This window comes from Phodopus roborovskii, unplaced genomic scaffold, assembly GCF_943737965.1.
Source record: "Phodopus roborovskii unplaced genomic scaffold, PHOROB, whole genome shotgun sequence".
Lineage (NCBI taxonomy): Eukaryota > Metazoa > Chordata > Mammalia > Rodentia > Cricetidae > Phodopus > Phodopus roborovskii.
In genome coordinates this window covers 1,751,318-1,771,999 of record NW_026126423.1, presented here as the reverse complement: position 1 = coordinate 1,771,999, position 20,682 = coordinate 1,751,318, and the positions used below count along the sequence as shown (strand labels likewise).

The 20,682-nt window shown below is 36.9% G+C and overlaps 1 protein-coding gene across 1 annotated transcript in view; it reads right to left on the bottom strand.

The window, feature by feature from the left end:
• The window catches only part of Bank1 (B cell scaffold protein with ankyrin repeats 1), a 239,984-nt gene that overhangs the window by 139,878 nt on the left and 79,424 nt on the right, over positions 1-20,682 (bottom strand). The window contains 2 exon segments of the mRNA XM_051185442.1: positions 1,775-1,971; positions 15,531-15,636. Coding sequence (XP_051041399.1) covers positions 1,775-1,971; positions 15,531-15,636 — 303 coding nt within the window.

Below are 20,682 nucleotides of genomic sequence, written 5' to 3'. Positions count from 1 at the left end.
CTTGGCAAAGGGATAGCTTACAATAGCCTGTAAAAGTCACTTCACAAATTCCATGCAATAGTGATCAAGCTGAACCCTACAACATTAATAATAAGCTAATATCACAGATTGAATAGTCACCTAGAGACCATGATAGCATACACTTTGAATCAGTACAGAAGCAGAGGCAGAGATACTGAGAGCATGCAAGAAAAAACAAAACAAACAAACAAACAAACAAAAAATAGTTTACTATCTGTCAGTCTTTCTGTTACAGGCCTATGGTGTCTTTCATAAGGCTAGTTGTCGGGGTACTCTGAAGTGCTATCTAGCAGCACATGCAGTTCTCATGAGGAAATATCACTCTGAAAGTTGGTGATTATCTTTGTAAGTAACGACAGCTGAAGAAGTTTAAACCAGAGTTCACCAGAGATTGAAAATTAGAGAATAGTATTTAGGAAACTTGCAGTTCAGAGAGTACAAAATGACTATGCTACAGGTAATGTAAAGCTGATACAATGGACTTCGCTGAGATGCAGTTCATATCCACTGATCAAGGACCTTGAATAGAGGACACATAGTAGAATGAATTCAATCACCAGCATGTGTGTCTGTCATCACTTACAGTGCAGCAGAATACAGGTGAGGCATGCTTCTGAGTAAAGGCCTTAGACTGAAATGCTGTGGTTCCTTAACTTGATTATGTGCTCTGTGTGTATTTTATTTTAATTTTTGTCTTTAAGTATGTTCAAATATGTTCTCTTGGAACTTTAGAGAGTAGACAGCATTCAGAAGCTCCTGATAAAGAATTTGATACTCCTGGTAAATGGAGAAAAGTGCTCCACTGATTACCATTTTATTCTTCGGGAACTCCAAATGGTCACTATTTTTGTAACACTAATAATTGATTAATTTCTGTGGTAAACCACTAAGGGCTAAAACAAACAGAATCAATTTATAGTATTGTATCTTTCTACATTAACTTCTTATTGGCAATACAATTATATTCGTTGCAAGAATCCAAAGATAAATTGTGACATATTCACTGCCATAATCGTTGTCACATTCAACTTTCCCCAGAACCTTCACAAGAATAATTCATTTTCTGAAGCAAAACATGCACTTCTTCTGTTCTGTTACAGAGCAGTGGCTCTTCTAAACTCGATCATGGGAAGACATGTGCATGCTTTACTTACCGAGATAATATTCCCTTCTAAAATCTTTCTCTTGTTGTCATCTCACTAAACTATTATTTATCTAGAGTGTTCTGAAATTTGGGGTTTCAACAGAAGCAATGAGGAATGGAGACTCAACAGGGAGAGAAAATGAAGAGAAACAAGTTTGAACAATGTAAATTAATTTTGTTATCGGGCACACTTTCTGAATGATTGCCAAAATGTTCTGCTTTAATCCAGCGTTTACTGGTCTGCTTTCATGTACCCAATAATACCTTATCTAGACACTTATTCAAAGAAATGAAGACAGATAGTTTCATTGCCTTTCTGCACCTCTTCTCCAATACTGAGAAAGTTCTCTAGATGCCACCAGGACAATGGGATTCAATGGCAGGTGAACATGGCTGGGGGTCAGATTTCTGTAAATAAGTGGAGTGGGTCACAAATCTTATGACGCTGTATTTAAGATGGTGGACAATTTTTAGGCAATGATGCTTTTGTCTGTCACCATGTTACTAGCTGTGGGAGGGCATATTTTTCAAAACAGCAATGTATTCATGTTTATATTATATGCACACATAAAGAACCAGCTGCAGAGATAAGGAGAGGGAAAAACTTACCATGAACTCTTCAAAGATTTTCCTGAGTTCTTCATGACCATGCTGCTCAGCAATATGCAGCAGGTCAGAACCATCCTTACTCTTCATCCTGACTGCCCATGTTGCCCCTGAACACTGCAGCAGATGAAGAGCCAGATTCATTAAGCCAAACTTCGCTGCGCAGTGGAGGAGTGTTGGGAGTTCTCTGGTGTGAGCATCTGGAGGCACATGGAATACCAAGCTTGAATATTTTATTATTATAGCTGCACTGCCATTAAATAGTCAAACATAATCTCTTCTTGAAAAATCACACTCAGAAAGCTGAGCAGAATGTCAGGGAATGTAAGAAGATACAAACAGCTATTGCAATGGAGCACCTCCTTCCCATTTTCTTAAAATAAACACAAAGGACTATTATCACTAACATTTATACTTAAGTGTTAATTGTGGAGCAGGCTTGAAATTATTACAAGAATTTTACCTCTCACAATTAGAAAAAAATGCATTTGGTCTTTCTGATATGCAATGGGTCAAAGTTTGACACTTTTTTTTTTTTTTTTTTTTTTTTTTTTTTTTTGAGACAGGGTTTCTCTGTATTGTTTTGGAGGCTGTCCAGGAACTAGCTCTGTAGACCAGGCTGGTCTTGAAATCACAGAGATCCACCTGCCTCTGCCTCCTTAGTGCTGGGACTAGGGAGGCGTGGGCCACCAATGCCTGGCCTGACAGACATTTTCTAAAGTGAAATTTTTATGGGCAAACACTGACATTATTTAAGGTCTGTATCAACTTGCAATAAAAATGCATTCTCTTGAAAACATATAATATACAAATTCTTATTTATTTGTAATGACTTGTATTATAGTCAGTTTTCTACAGTGATTAAAGTAGGTCAAAGTTAATCAATACAGAGATCAATTTGGTAATTTCAAATTCTTATATGCCTTGATTACCTCATGCTTTGCTACAGTAGAAAATATAATACTAACATTGCCATCTTTTTCTAACCCATGTCCTATCATGGTTCCTGTATCCTGTCAGTCTGGCAGGCTAAGTTCCTATTAATTCAGTTTGAAAATTTTATTAAATAAATATTTATCACTTATAGGAAGTGTAAACATTCTTTAACATCAATGATTAATCTTGGTATACTCAAGTTAATGTATTATGTCAAAAATAATAAATAACTTCCTTAGTAATCTGTTCTACACATCTAAACAGCAAGAATGGCCAACACTGTAGTGGCTCCTCTTTGTATCTTGAACATGTATCCAGTGTCAATGAATTCAAGCTAATTGGATGATGTTTCCTTTCTTTGAATATTGTTGTCCTGGTTGGTCTTATGTCAACTTGAAATAAGCTAGAGTCATTAGAGGAGAGGGAGGCTCAATTCAGAAAATGTATCTATAAGTGTGTAGGCATGCCTCTGGGACATTTTCTTTTCTTCTTTTTTAAAATCAAAGCATGTTTATTGAGTATCTGCTTTGTTTGTATCCATATCATTTACTATATAGGAAACAGGAGACATAGTACTTTCTAGGAAGTAGTTTACGAGGCAGTGAGTTAAGACAAATTTACCACAGAAACTCTGAGGAGGCACTAAGTAGCTTACCTATGGTAGACTATAACAAAATAAGAAATAATACACATAAATAGTTGCTGATGTCATGCTCAAAAACTGTTTTCACTATCTTGGGTGGCAAGAGGCAGAAATGGGGAGATAGAAAGCAAAGTTTCAGAATATAAGATGGATAAAAACAGAAACTAATATACAAGCTGAGAACTACAGTGAATGCTGTATCAATAAATTCTGTTAGCCTAGTTGTGGCAGTGCGTGTTTTTAATCCCAGCACTTGTGAGGCAGAGGAAGGCCAATCTCTATGAGTTCAAGGCCAGCCTTGTCTGCATAGCAAGTTCCAGGACAACCAAGCTACACAGAGAAACCTTGTCTTGAAAAAAAAAAAAGAGGGGGGGAGTTTGCTGATATTTTAGATGCTCCTGCCATTAATAAAATGACAGCCAGGGACATTTCCTTAAGTGCTGACTGATGAAGAAGACCAATGCCACTGTGGGTGGCGCCACCTCTGGGCTAGTAGTTCTGGATTCTATAAAGAAGCAGCCGAGCAAGCCATTGCGAGCAAGCCAATAAGCAGCACACCTCCATGACTTCTGTATCAGCTTCTGCCTCCAGGTTCCTGCCCTGTTTGGAATCCTGTACTGAATTACTTCATTGATGAACAGTGGCATGGAAGTGTTTGCCAAATAATGCCTGGCTTCCCCAAGTTGCTTTGGTCACAGTGTATTATTACAGAAAGAGAAACTCTAAGACAATCATCTTCGGATTTAACCTAATTCATGTGATCACAAAAATTTTTGCTTAAAGTTGCTTGTGTTTTCTGTTATTATTACATTTTTCTGCAAATCATCATTTTTATTTAAAACTGAAGTAATCATGTTCAGTGAATTTTACAACTGTGCTGTTCTGTTACCCTACCCTAAAGCACATGAAAGCTTTGGCATCATAGATGGGCCCTGTGTGCCAGTCCAGCTACTCCCCAATATTAGAGTCTGATACATCCCAATTTTTATAAAACAGAAAAAGGATTTTGTTTCTCTTGTGAGTGGAGTTACTGTCTTCATTCTTATGTAATACTGTCTTCTGTCTGTTTCTGTTCTTTCATTTTCCTGTGAGGATATATTTTCCCAACATTCATCAATTTCTTGTCTTCAGCTACTACTCTCTTAAAACATGTTTTTACATATTAGATTTTCTGTAAATTTAGTTTTCTTCCTGGGCTTTGCAAGCCCTACTGAATTTGTAATTTGCTTCCCTTCATCTGTTTAGGATAATTTTTGGCTTCTATTATTTTTTTCTGCCTCATTATTTCTCATCTTCACACAACTTCTAGATTAACTCAGTAAGATCAGCTAAATCTTTAAGCAGAATTAAATGCATAGAAGAGTTGGACTTAGGATTTATACAGCTTTACATAGATTCTGAAAATTTGTTTTGTTCTTTCTTTCATTTGAAATAATTTATTTTGACCTGTTTTTAAATTTTAAATTCACTGATGTCATACTCTGTTATTTCTGTCACTCAACTAATTCTGTCTGTCTGTCTGTCTGTCTGTCTATCTATCTATCTATCATCTATCAATCCATTCAGATAGGTTCTAACTATGAAGTCCTGGCTAGTTTAGAACTCACCATGTAGAACAAGCTGTCCTTAAATTCATGGTGATCCCCCTGACTCTGCTTCCTGAGTTCTCTGATTAAGGTTTGCCATGCTTGATATGTGTTGCCATACTTGACAGTCCACCTAACTTTAAACAGCATTCTTTGATTTTTTGTTTTTAACCATAGCTTGCATTTCACTGATGAATCATCTCCTTTTTATGCCTGCTGGTCAACCCCTCTCAGTAGGTTCTGTAGAATGATCACTGTAGTTATTTAAGTACTCATAACTGACAAGTTCAGCATTAGGCACATTTTTATGTCTATTTCTTTGGGTGGCTCCTTCCATGAGAGAGCAGTTTTTCTGCTCTTCCTTCTCACATACCTTGTAATATTACTGTGTGATTTGCATGATGCTAAGGGACTGAAACAATGAATAGTAACCCCACTTTTTAAAAAGCAAAGGCAGTTATAGTGGTTGAAAGAATTAATCCATGGAATGAGCATGGGACGTTTATTTGGGAGGCTTTACTTAGGCTCAGATGGTCACTGACCCTATATTTAGGGTGATATCACAGCTTCTTCATGGAGTGAAGTCTGAGCTCCAGTGAGTCTCAGGAGAGTTCTGTTATTGGTAGAGAGCTGCCAGCTTTTCTGCCATCACTCTTTGTTTCTTTAGGGTTTGTGTTATGCCTTGGTGTTCTTTCCCAACCAAAATTCTTTCTGTAGGACCTCTGAGAGGCACTCAGGCAACATTTATATCTCAAACAGTTGTAGCTTGAAAGTAGTTTTTCCCAGTTTTCATTTGCTCTGTATTTATATTTTGGTTGCTGTTGCTTTCCATATGGCCAAAGATTTTACAAGGTTTGTCTTAGTAACTGTCTTAAGTCAGTGTCCTATTGCTGTATGAAGAGACACCATGACCATGACAACTCATACAAAGGAAACCATTTAAAAATTAGGGCTGGCATACAGTTTCAGAAGTTTAGTCCATTATCATCATTGCAGAAAGGATGGTGGCATATAGGTAGGCATGGTGCTGGGGAGGTAGCTGAGAATTCTATATCCAGATGGGTCAGAAAAGAGTGAGACACTGGGCCTGGCTTGAGCATTTTGAAGCCTCAAAGTCAACCTTCAGTGACATATTTCCTCAAACAAGGCCACACCCACTCCAACAGGATCACTACTTCTAATAGGAATCATTCAAATCTATGAACCTATAGGGGTCATTCCCCACTCTTCATATGCAGAGGTTTTTATGGATGCCTCCGTAGCTTTTTAAGAGTCCATTTCAGACTCTCTGAGGTTGGTCTAGCAACCCTTTCATGGCAGACTAAAGGAGAGAGCTCTTTAGCAGTATAGACATCCATAGCTGGGACTCTTTGCTATACACAGTCATCAAAAAGTGAGCTCAACAAAGCTGGTCTGTTGAGAGATCCTGTCGTGTTCTATCAGGGATGGATGTAGGTAAGAGTTTAGTTTTCTTTCTAGTGAAGGATCTATCACTTTGTGGAATTAGATCTACTTATGTTTCTTCTACACTTTCTGTTTGATAAAAACAGCAGCAACAACAACAAAAACAAAACAAACAAAAAAAATAGCTCTTCCCTGGTTTATAGTACCAGGGCTAGTGAAGTCATGGATATCAGGAGAACCTACTATGACCACTTTAGTAAATCAGCATAATTCCTAATCACATTCTAAATATTCATCTTTATATATCCATCAAAGATACTTCTCTTTGGAACAGACAAAAAAAAAATAACAGATCAAAATCCAGAAAACAACTCATTGTGGAGTACCCAGCCCCAATGGATACATCTACAACACAACTACTGTACCCAAGGCTCAGAAAATATCAAGAGCCAGTGCTTCAGGACATGTAGAAATGTCAGGGGGACTTCATTCACAATGCCTCTACAACATGGCTGTTTAAATAGACCTAAATAAGCGCACTACCAAGACATGCTCACATAGAAGGAAGAAATCACACAGGACTCCACTGTCTGACAAAAAACTACAAGCAACTAGAAATGCTGAGACAGACAGAAATTAGTCTTGCTGAGGGATAAGTACCCTTGTTGGTATCCCATACCATGTGATCAACCTTGAAATCATTTACAGGCAAGTAACACTAAAAGGACACAATAGATTGTATTTATATATTTAAGCATATATGTGCGTACTAAAGGGAAAGGGCCATGCATTTGAGAGGTAGAAGAGTATATGAGAGAGGTAGGGAGAGAGAAAGAGAAGACAAAAAATGATGCTATTGCATTTTAATTTAAAAACGTGACTCTTTAGGGAGGCATACACTTACATTCTCAGCACTTGGGATGTAGATGAAGGAGGAACAGACATTCAAGTTCATCCTTGACAGTGTATGGAATTAGAGGCTAGTCTCTACTATGTGAGAATATTTCAAAACATAAAACTAATGATGTAACAACAACAACAAAGAAGCTGAGTTTTGAATTGCTTATTTTTATTTTGGTGTGTATAGCTTTAAGATGTAAGTTGTGCATCCTAATTAGGGGAGGGGTTCTTTTAGTTTTTCTTACTATTTTGCTATTTCTCTTAAACTAATAGCATTTACTCAATGAACAATTTATAATATTCTTAAATAAAAATAATAGATTTCTTCAAAAGACACAAGAACCTATTAAAGCATGGTTAAATTTCAGTATATAACTTCTCCAATGCACAGCTATTTTCATTAAATTTTTGTTCAGTTTTCTTTTTAAACAGGGTCTCTGGAATTACACACATATCCTGCCATTCCTAGAAAACCCTCATTTAATAAACCAAGATTTCTTGTATTTGTTTTATTATCAAGGAATAAATAAACAAAGCTACATTTTACAGTAAGACGTGGCAGAATTGCTGGGTTCTCCCAAGCCCCATTTTTTTAGTTCTGTCATCCAATGTTCAGAAATTTAAGAATAAGAGACTAGAGGGATTCTAATCAGACATGTATTTTATAAGTTTAAGTAAACAGATGAGTTTTCAGGCAGCAAGGACATTGAGTCATGTACTTGTCTATGGATGGTGCTTAAACTGTCCAAGGGAATGCCTAAAAAGATGGCCAAGAATGAGATAGACATACTCCAACCAGGGCTTTTAAGAGCTTAACCTAGCTAAGTAAAATGACAAAATGGAATGTGTCCAGCTATAGAATGAATTTATAATTTGACAGCGAGAAGAGTATGGAGACTGGCAGTGCAGGACACATAATCCCTTTCTCCTCACAGACTCCTCTCTTGGATATTAAGCACTCATTCACTCAGAGTGAGAGGCCAGCTGGCCACTTGGGGAGGAAACAGTGAAAAAGTCATGCAAAAAGGAGATTAAAAGGCAGGTGATGCATGTTTTAATCCCAGCTCAGACAGTAAATCTGGCTCTTAGAACAGTTCTTTACCTTCCTGCACCTCAGCGTTTTTATTTCTAAAAGAAGATTGGGGGTGAGGATTACAATAATTCTACTCTTCTGCTTTATGCCACAGAATCAGGGGTGGGGAGTTTTCCCTGTGTTTCAAATACAAGGAAGCAGGGAAGGGGCTGGAGAGATGGCTCAGATGGTGAAGTGTTTGCCACACAGGCATGAGCACCTGAGTGTGGATGTCTAGTATCTTCAGCACATTAAAGAAGACAAAGGCAGCAGTAGCATCAATAACAACACACACACACACACACACACACACACACACACACACACACACACGCACAGCTGTCACCACCACCACCAACAACAACAACAACAAAGTCAGATGTGCCACTGCCTGTATCTGCAATATAAACACTGGTGAGCTACAAGACAGGAGAAACTCTGGAACTTGCTAGCCAGCTAAACTAGTCAATGGGTAAGCTCTACCACCCTTTGAATGTGTTTGTTCTCTCTCTGTTTGTCTTTCTCAACAATAAGGTAGCCTTGGACATGGACAATGACACCAGTTGATATATTGATATGAACTGAAAAATCTCACAGATTCCCAGCCTTAAGTGAAGAACTACAGGCAATAAATTACTACCAAGAGGCAGCTCCCTAACTGGTTCTAAATTATCAAGGGATCTACCCTAAAGCCATCCATATGAGCAATGCTAAACAGGCTCAGCATGTTATATTTGTATACTGATGCATGAGACAATAATAATCAAAAGGAAAAAATAGAGATAATTCATGAAAGTAGAGTCATGTCTGTAGGTAGAGTCAGGGAAACAATAGGAAAAGCAAGTAGGTATGGTAATAGAGGACTGAAGATGAGCAATGTATGAAATAGCATAATTAAATCTGTTAGTCTATAGAATTAATAAACTAATAAAAAATGAAAATTTAACAAAACAATAAGAACTTTATTTATGAAATTCTAACATTGTATCTATAGTGTGTTTACTGCAAAGGAATAAAAAGCAGAATAACCAGGAAGAGTTGAAGTGTGAAAACAGATGGACTGGTTGAGATCATATGAGTGGCCACTGGGGACTGTGCCTCTCAGGGACTGTGCTGTGCTTATTTTCACATACACGGATATCACAGAAATCCAGACAATGTGTGAGATGAGGCAGTGAGTGGACTGATGTGCAAGGTTGGAGTGCCTGAGTTCATTAGCAAGGGGTGTTCAGTGTTTACTTCAGATCTTCTGTTGTCTGGAACCTGAGATAGACATTTATACATATTAAATGACTTATATAATAAACAAACAAGGTCTTGATGAAAGCTGGACAGTCATTGGTTTACAAAAGGTACCGGGAGGAATTTAACAAGGCTTTCAAAATGATCATATGCCAAGATTAAATGAAAAATGTCATTTGAGAATAATTAGGAAACATTTAAGGTTGGGTTAGCCAGCAAATGAAGAGACTCCTTAGTTCTTAGCTTATGTAACATGTGAGCACAGTGTGTGCCTCCATTGTGTGTCTGTATTTTCTCCTGTGTGTCTAGCTTAGGCTAACTCAAGCATGAACATTCATTTTCCTTATTAAAATGGATGGTAGAGATCTTATTTCCTACTAATTGTTGCTAATAGCCAGTGTTTTATGTTTCTTCTCCTGACTCTGATATACTCATTGATGCTTTTTAATTCTGACCCTAATAAATCTGTTCCTAGAAATGCTGCAGAGATAGGCTTGATATATAGGGAGGTCCATACATCATCTTTAGAAGGCACACAGGCAAGAACTTCATTGGCTCTGGCAGACGCCAAGAGAAAAGAAAGAAGATAAACTAAAAGTTAAAAACATGAAATCTAGATAATTCCAACAAGGAATAAGTCATTGTTTTATATTTGAAGCTCAAATTTATTTCCACCTATAACTACTGGTGATAATTTACAGCTAACTGTTATCACTAGGAATAAATAAATCTATTCAGTTTGTACTGAGTACCAAAAACCCTTTTGGTAACAGTTTTGCCCTTAAGGGCAGCATTGCTGTAAGGATGAAATGGGTGCTCTGAAGCCAACCACACAAAATGAAATAAAAATCACTATTTCTTTAGAATTTCAAGAGATAACAAAATAAAGTATTTTTAATCTATTCTCATAAACTATATATTAAAATTCTGTATATAATTTAGTCAAAACCCTTGTTATAATATTTTTTCCCAAATTGGAGAATAATTCCACATGTCTCTCTCTTTGATACTTTCTATCTGTCTATCTATCATCTATTTATCTATCAACTGTCTATCATCTATATATATTATCATTTATCTATCTGTCTATCATCTATCTCCATCCCTGTCTCCGTCTCCATCTGCATGTCTCCTCTCTACTGTTGTGATCCCCAATATTCTGAGGAACCTCCATAGTGTACATGGTCACATTGCCATAATGCGGTTGCAGAAGCTAGGCCTGTGTAAGTCACTTGACATTTGGCATTCCAGCATCTCTTCTGTAATGTAGAAATTAAGTAATACCACAGGAGCACTGTGAGGAATTACAATAATTTATGCAAGGTGTTTCGCCTGGTGTTTGGCACAGTTAAACACAAAATAAAATTGCTAGCTATGACTGACTAGTAATAGCGCTTACTCTTGCTGCTTTTTTTTTTCTTAGTGTTCCTTCCCTTTCATCTCGTGAGAGAAGGTTGTCGCTTATTGAGATTCACTGAGCCAGCCATTTGTTGGTGGATATATTAATTTAAGCAAAATAAAATATTTCCTCTTTCCTAACCTAACTCCCACTTTGACAGTAAGCTACATTATACGTCTTCCTGCCCCTGACAGGAAATACCCTGCATTACAGAGACTCAAGAAAGTTTGTAAGAATGTAAAGGAACTGCTGGGCCTGGTTTGAAACTCCAAACAGCTGAGGGTTATAGAAGGGTTGTAGCCATTGCATTGGCTGAGATTGCAGTCCTGGCCCAGCTGTAAGTTCATCACAGCTGCATTCAGGCCATTTGATGAGGGACAAACCAGGTGTACTCACATATGAATCGGAACTAACGCATCAGTTATTAAAAGTGATCCTGACTCATTTCAGTGTTCCTCTCTGATATTCTGGGCTCTAGTATCTCATCTAGTAGGGAAATCTGCTGAAGACCATCCCTTACACCAGTTTCCCAGTCCACAGTGATCTACATACTAGAGACTCACACATAAACCCTTCCTATAATTACTGTGTCAACAGTCCTAACGCACAGGACTATTTCAAGTTTGTTTAAATGTTTCTTGACAGGAAGAACATTTTTTTTCCAATTGGACAATTCTTCTCCATAAGAAAGGCCATTATAAGTCAAGCAAAGTCTTTACAAAGTAAGAGAACATTGGATTAAATTCTACTTCTTGTACACATCTACCTTATATTTACATACCCCCTGCTTTGTCTGCTGAGAGTAAAGCATAGAAATAAATGCCAAATGAGGAAGTTTGTTGTCTAGACAAGGCTGAAATTACTAAGAATGGCTTGGAATAGTATTTACTTTTTATTAAAAACGAGACAGGGAACTGAACCTAGAAGTTCCTAAAATACCATGTTAAAAGAAGACTGGGTGAGAAAAAGTATTCATTAATAGCTTTTGCTTTTAAATAAAACACAGATGCCAATGGGTCATCCCATGACTTATCATAGGATGTCAGTGTTGAACACATTTTCAGTTCCCCAGGGATGCATTCTCCCCACAATGACCTTGCTTTCCATTCATTTAAGCTAAAATATATAGAAACAAGCAATGCATGTTTAATAATGAAACATTTCAGCAACAGATTATAGACCTGCTCTGGGAAACACATTCAGAGTTATTCCTGCTACACTAATGTTTAAATATGTCTATAGTCTTACTCAAGAACATAGTGGTTTCCCTCCTCATATTCTTAAGATGAATTTCTATCTAAACAAGGGCATCGCAAACCATATCAATTCAACATGAACATGATGAAACACTGAATTTGTTTCTGTTGCTAAACACCATGGCCCAAAACATTTTAGCAGGAAAAGGTTTATTTTAGCTTATGGTTTGTTGTTTGCCATCAATGGAAGAATAAGTGTAAACTCAAAACTGTAACTGAAGCAGAGACCACAGAGGAATGCTGCTTGCAGATCTGCTTATCAGGCATACAGTTCTGCTTTTTGTATAAACTAGGACCACCTGCCCACCACACACTATGAATTCCTCCCACTTCAAACATAAGTCTGGAAGAGATGCTGCCATTGACTTGCCCACAGGCAGTTTCCTGAGATTCCTTCTTCCCAGGTGATTCTATTGTATACCAGGCAATACTCAGCAATAAAGATGGATGAATTATGTAATCATGCCAGGTGGTGGTGACACAGACATTTAATCCAAGCACTTGGGAGGCAGAAACAGATGGATCTCTTTGAGTTTGAGGACAACATGGTCTACAGAGTGAATTTCAGGACAGCTAAGGCTATATATAGAAAACCCATCTCGGAAAAAAAAAACAAACAAAAAAAGAATTATGTAGTCATTTATCTTCTGTTTTTAGCTTTGAAAAAGAAGCTAAAACTTTTTTAAAAAATATTAAAAGTGTTGTTAACTAAATAATTTTCATCAAATTCTAATAATGATTCACAAAATGCATTTTTCTAACTTCTATAAAGACAGACTAATACTTTTTTCTGTGTCAAATCCAGTGTGTGGATAAATTATTTTGCTGGTCTGTTTTTAAACAATTAAAGACTGGTAAGAAAGTCTGTCCATGGGGATCACCTGGAAACATAACCACTCATAATGCCCTGTGTCCCCACTATATTGTGCTAAGCATGGCTTAGGCCTGTTGTATTACTAAAGTCTGTAGGGTGACTAAAATATTCAGCCCTTGACACTCAAGTGAGGCTGAGGGGCATCAGCACCATCTTTACCTGTGCTTATCAGAAAGATATTTAAGATATACTTCACCTGCATCAGAGCCATGCATCTAAAGAGTGGGATTCATTTCCTATGAAAATACAGGACCAATGCTATTGCATCCTTCCTCCATTAATCAACTTTTAGTTGTGAATGAAATACCCTCAATAACTTAGAAGGAAGAAAGGTTTATTTTGACTTTGATTTAAAAAAAGAAAGGGCAAGGCTGGGATTTTCTATATTCCAACTGAAGCAGATGTATCATAAAACTTAAAATCTCCCTGCAAGCTATACCTAAAACTCCACAGTAGACCTGGACTTCAAAGATGTCTCTCAACACCAGCAATTTGGCAACTAAGCCTTTAACCAGTGGTTTTTGAAAAACATTCCAAGACACATATGAACTCCAAAATTCTCATTCTTTTAAAGTTACCCAGAACTCTTCTACAAAACGAGGGTCCTAAGCCATTCTGTATTCTCCAACTCTACATTTCTAATTTCATAAACCTAAGCAAATATAATACTGAAAAAGTTGATAAATATTGTACTCCAAATACATCCTCATAGTTTTGTGTATACTTTCACTCATCTAGAGTTATTTTCTCTTTTCTCCTCACAGGGACTCATCATTTGACATCTAAAGACCGACCTCTGAAACAATGAAAATTCATGTATGTTTTCTGATAATTCCATAGGTCAATAGTGTCATATTGTTTAGATCATCAACTGCATAATATCTTGTTTCCTCAATTAAATTATAAGTAACCTGAATAAAAAAATCATGTTATGTTCCTTTTCAGTCCTAATTTGGCACCTTATTTTGTAAGTGAATAACATATCTAATTATCCCACTAATCTAACTATCTTATTTGCTAAAAGATTATCTCTGGAGCTTCCCCGTGATAGACCCCCATGGTTATTCAGCTGCTTTCACATGTAGCTGCCTCACAAGCAGCTGGGCTTTGCAATTCCTTTTGCTGCTGCCTTAAAGCTTGAATGGCTCATAATAAATCTGCTTAACTAACATAGAAACTGGGCAGAAAATGCTTTAACCTTTAAGTGTTAATATGCAAATACTGGACTTCTCATATTCCTTAGCCCTGTGCCCGTCTCGTTCACCATCATATCTCAGTGTTTACAAATACTGCATGCCAATGAACTATAAACATTCTTTCAATAACCTATGCAGAAACAAAAATAATTCTAAAATAGACCATGAGCTCACAGTAACATCTGACTATATAACTTTTATCTGTAGTTCTTACATGTTTTTTTTTCTTGGTAATTATACATTTTATACTGTACAAATAATAACCAGTAATTACAGAAAATATCTATTCTGAAGTCAGTGTGGTGGCTCAGAAAATAATTCTACTTGTATATGGAGCCAAGTCTCATGATTTCAGTGACTTTCATGAGATACAAAGTTGGAGGAAAGAACTGACTCCCACAAGTGGTCCCCTGATTTCCAACATGAGACTGTACCCACACATATGTACAAATAAATAAATATAGCAGGTTTTTTACACAAGGAAACTATTTTATAAAATTAAAGAAAAAACAATTACTTAAATTATGCATTCCACACATAACCACTACAAACATTAGTTGAGATAATCAATTTACATGCTAGTATGTATGTCTACTATTCAATACCAAAATATCAAGTCATCAAGAAAATCACCAGAAAATTAATTTGGATGGTTGCTTTAATATCTGTGTCAAAATTTACATAACAATTGATCATTGGAATATTGTTATTTCAGTTTTTGGTAATTATACACAATGATATGATAAACAATATTTATCACCAATATCCTTTAATCTACATATCTTTAGATTAAAAAATCACTGGGTAAGGCCACTAACTTTAGAAACTACATACAGTTTACTGCCAGTATTGAAAGAGTTAAGTACATGAACAACAGTATAAATAAATGTTTATAATGTTGGATTTGACACAATACATCAGTGGGTAAAATGCTTGCTGGGCAGTTCAGTCCCCATGACCAATGTAAAGGGAGATGGAGAAAACTGACAGCTGAAAGTTGTCCTCTGCCTCCTGCATGTGTGTTCTCATTCACATATATATGTATATATGTATCACACGTGTATGCAGGAACACACACACACACACACACATACACTAATAAAACATACTTGAATGTTTGTTCTATTATAGTATGTCTTTAAGAGTTAGGAGTTATGTAAATCAATAATCTGTTTCTTGGCAATTTAATTTCTTAGAGAGTCGCAAAGATTAGAACGTAATAAACAAACAGTACTGTTGAAAAATACTCACATTCTTTTTGAGGGTAAGTTTCAGGTTGGAGAGGTTTGAATTCATAATATGGTATCTCATGTTTGAATATAGATGCAAGAACACCATCAAGCTCTTTGATGCTTTTCTGTTTTCAAATGGAAAGGACATTGAAAATTAGCTGATAGGAAACTCATGTTCCAGTGAATGACCCCACTCCTATGAATACATAGGTAGCACTAACTGAACTTAATGTATTATAAAATAGAAAGACATGAAGTTAAGAGTGAGATATATTGGGGGCAAGAGAATTGCAGATGGAAATGGGGTATATATATGCTCACATTTCACTACACACATGTACAGAAAGTACAACAGACGTCTTGTTTAGCAAAGGACAAAGTATCGGTAAAATAACCACCGGTGTGTTGTGCCATGGTCTTAATGGGAGGTGAACCCACTTTCTATGTGAAGTTGTATCATCATCACATTCAGATGCCTGAAGGGAAAGTCAACGTTTAGACAGAACAGTCTATGGTGAGCCAGAACCAAGGTCTATGCTTGGTTATTCGAGGGAAAGATACTAAAGTCACCTCCTTTGTCCCACTGTTCATGAGAAGGGACAGGAAAGTAAGCCAAGTTAATCATTTAAACAGGAATTTGATAAATAATTTGTATAATATATTTTATAATTTCCTGATTAAGCTTATAACAAAGCAGATATAGATACACAAGTTGAAAGAAAATGCTTCAGAGCAGCAGTTCTCAACCTGTGGGTCATGACCCCATTGGTGGTGGAGCTACCCTTTCACAGGGGTCTTCTAAGATTATCTGAAAACGTGGGTATTTACAGTAAAATTTATAACAGTAACAAAATTACAGCTATGAAGTAGCAACAAAACTAATTTTATAGTTGGGGTGACCACAACATGAAAAATTGTATTGAGGGACCACAGCATTAGGAAGCCTCAGAACCACTGCTTTAAAGGGTTAGGCAAAGTCTCTCTCTCTCTCTCTCTCTTTCTCTCTCTCTCTCTCCCCACTTCAAAGAATTATTAAGTAAATTTAAAAGGAAACATCTTTAGTAAAAGCAATATTTTTCCCTAGTCAAGTTAATTTTTCTAACTTTCAAATCAGTCATTTCTCAACATTGTGACCATGAATATCAAAGTAAACATTAAAAGTCAAGGCAACGTAAGACTTTAAATTATTTTGTATATGTTGCTGATTAGATGTGTGTGTGTGTGTGTGTGTGTGTGTGTGTGTGTGATTATAGAGCCTCCTTAACTAATTTGTAAATAACACGGTAGGGAAAAATGTTTTGAAATCCTGATCCAGGTCTTTGTGTATCTTGGTAATATGTAACTGATAGCATCTTTTGAGAACATGAGTAACTAGGTGAAATATCCAGTAACTTAACATTTTCTGATGGAGTTCGTAGCTATCGATGAAATGAAATTACCCCAAACTAGACAAAAGTCTGCTCAGAACTCTGTGTGGAAACTCAGTCTCCCATGGCAAGGTATCCTCTTCTCGAACAAACACATCAGTCTGTTATTCACATCTGAAATTCTAAACTGAAAGCACATAGCTTTTAAATTATTTAGAATGAAGTTTTACTTCTGTAATACAGAGACACAGAGCGACAATGGCATAAACAAGACTGAGCTCCGTGTCTTTTAAACATAGAAACCAGCAATTCTGCAGCTCTGGCCTGACACAGTGGCTCTCTGTGACTGGGGATCTAGGCTTGTACTAGAGGTTTAACTGCTTCCCATTGTCTTTCCAGTTGAAGATGGCTTGTCTGTTGCTTCCATGTTGGCCTTTCAGACAATCAATAGAAAAGACAGTGCCAGGAAAGCATGACTACTTGCTGTGGATGCTTCCAAATTTGCATGTGGCTGTCATGGATATGCCATATCACTGCATTCAACTTAGACATATGTCTACTTGCTGGCTGCAAAGGAGGAAACGCAATATTCATCTGAGCGGCCATGTGGATACAGATAGTGACTGGCAGAGGATGGAAAATGTGAAGGTGGCAGCCACAGGGGGCTGATTAGTGGGTACAAAAAAAAAAAATAGACGCAAGTGATACGTTCCAGTATCCAGAGCACAGTGAAGTGGCCACAGCTGACCCAAAACTATTACGTACAATGTTACGCACACAAGGGGAGGAGCCTGTGGTGTACAAATGAGAATTGATGAGGAGTGAATGCCAATCACCTGTATTTTATCAGTTTTCAGTGGGCACACGTTGGAATATCATACTGTGGCAAGTCACTGGGTATAATTATTACATTTTAATTTTAAAAGAAGACATGGAGTGCCTCCATATATTTGAAAACCATATATTTGTTATAATCTAATAATCTAATATTTCATCTCTGAGCATAAACGTATCAGGTATTTGAGTCTGAAGAAACCACAGAGAGCAAGAGTTCTAGATTTTTCATTGGACACCTGAAAAATTCTTCAGCATGAAAGAAACTCATCTCCTATGATGCTGGTGGTTGTCATTTCAATAAGAAATTATAACTCATACCCATGACCCACCCAAATCTCTCCTTTGCCATGTTGCTACCATCCAGAAATGAGAGATAATATGGAGCCTTTTGGAAAAGTCCTAAGATCTCAAGCATTTTTAAAATAACAATATTCCCTTAATATCCATAGGACAGTTAAGACAGCTTTTGTAGTCTCTAAGTCAATATCAAAGTGTACTAACTGAAGATCCATTAGTGTAGTAAAAGAAAGATGAATTACAGCACAATTTTCCGTCTGCCTGGTATAATGCACTTAAGAGAGTTCATGACTGTATAAGCAGATTATTTCACGTATGAACCACAATGTATTTTCATGGGGTAGTTCCACTTCTCTCACTACCTTCTTTGCATATTTGGTCTATATTTTTTCACTATGTGATTCAAATAGTGTCAGAGAGGAAGGTGTCACTTGAATTTCCCCCATACTCTGAAGTAGTAAATACAAGGAAGTAACTGTGTGAAATACATCGGTTTCACAGAGATGGAAGACACAGCCCATCCTTTAATCAAGTTCCTTGGGGGCAGGAAGAGCAGTGGTGTATTTTTACATGGGATGAATGAGTTCACAGAGCAACCAAAAGGAACACAGGGGACACAGGATCATCCAGCAAAGAAACACAAAGGAATCCTTTGATAAGAGACGGTCCTGGAAAAGATTTTGGACCTAGTATCATGTGCATTGAAATGAGTTGGAACATCCTGTGCAACACTGGAAGTTGGCTGCCGGTGAACATTCTGGATGACACTGGTGCTGCCCCCTGCATGGGAGCACTCTGGACAACACTGGTACTGCCCCCTGCATGGGAGCACTCTGGATGACACTGGTGCTGCCCCCTGCATGGGAGCACTCTGGACGACACTGGTGCTGCCCCCTGCATGGGAGCACTCTGGATGACACTGGTGCTGCTCCCTGCATGGGAGCACTCTAGACAACATTGGTGCTGCCCTCTGCATGGGAGCACTCTGGATGACACTGGTGCTGCTCTCTGCATGGGAGCACTATGGACGACACTGGTGCTGCACCCTGAATTTTCACCTTATATCAAACAGGGCTGCTGAAAATAGGAAGGTTTGCATCAATATGTTGAGACACACAAGAGTCTAATGAAAAATGTAGAAAGTTACTAGAAAGAAAAGAGGTTTCCAGTAACCCTTGAAGACAATCTTCAACGGACACAATGGGGCAGATTACACACCAATTAACAATGACTATAACAGCATGCACTAGACCTGTGCACGCTCAAGCCAGACAAACCCCAGTGTGAGGGTGAGCAGGGCACTTGAACCCCTGCCCCTGTTGCAGTGCTATTGGTGTTTGGGAGCTGCTGGGAGAGGGGAAGTCAGTTTTCTTTATTTGTATGATCCCTGGTAGGTGGACTGCTCTCCAGAGTATTTGGCTATCACAGACTGGACTAGACAGGACTAAAAAGAAACAGAAGAAAGATACAGAGTTGGGAGAGAGGGGGGAGTAGGTGATTTGGAAGAAGTTGAAGAGGAAAAATGATTATAATCAAAACATATTGTATAAATTTCACAACAAACTAATAAAAGTATTATTAAATGTATATTTTAAGGAAAAAGTCACAGATTGGGTAATATATGCACTTTAGTAATATGAAATTAAATATACATATATGCAGAAGAAAATAAGATTTACTGGGTGTAAAGTAAAATATATAGTGTGATACAGATATGTAACACAAAGATGCCTTTTACTTAAAAGAAGTGCAGCTAAGAAGAATTATTTCTTATATTTCAAGTATTTTTTAAATGGGGTTAGAGAAATGACTCAGCAGATAAGACACTTGTTGCTTTTTCAGAGGAACCAAGATCAATTCCCAGCACCCAATATGGGCAGTTCAAAGCCACCTACAACTTCAGCTCTGTGGAATGGATGCCCTGTTTTGGCCTCTTCAGTCATGCACATACATGTGGCAAATACCCAGATAGACATACACACATAGGCATGAATAAAATAATTTAAAATTCTCTTAAAGAACAAGATGATCATATTTTAATCAATAATTACTATATTCTTTTAGCACTTGACCTAGTTTCACTTCCTAGTTTTTCTTAGTGATTTCTTTAAAAAAATTAACATTTTTGGGGTACTCAAGGCTCTTGTGTAAATAGGAATAAAGTCTCACGGGTTTTGATTATCTCAGTTAAAGATAAATTAAAGTATTTCTAACTACAGTATTTGAATATTAATTATCATACCAAACTAAGTTTAGTTATATTTTTATTTGAATATCTCATGCTCTCTTTTTTAAGTGATGCACTATAATTTAACGTTTATTAGGCTTTGTACTAGGATTTTAGCATTTATCTTCCCTGAAAGGAAGTAAAATGAACTGATTTATGTAGATCATTAAGTGTTCTAAAACCTAATGGACATCGTTAAAACAAAACAAAGTCAGTTTTCATTAATTCATTATTAAAATTCATGGAATGTTTATGTTACTTATGTTACTATGTGTTCAATAGCTTTTAATGACATATAAAGTCTCTTATTGTATTCTAGAAAACTGAAAAATAAAATCCACAAGTTTCTCATTAATTATTCTTTCCTCAAATTCACACTGGGTTTATACTATTATATGCCTAATAGCATTTAAATGGCTATAGCAGGATCTTGTTAACAGTTT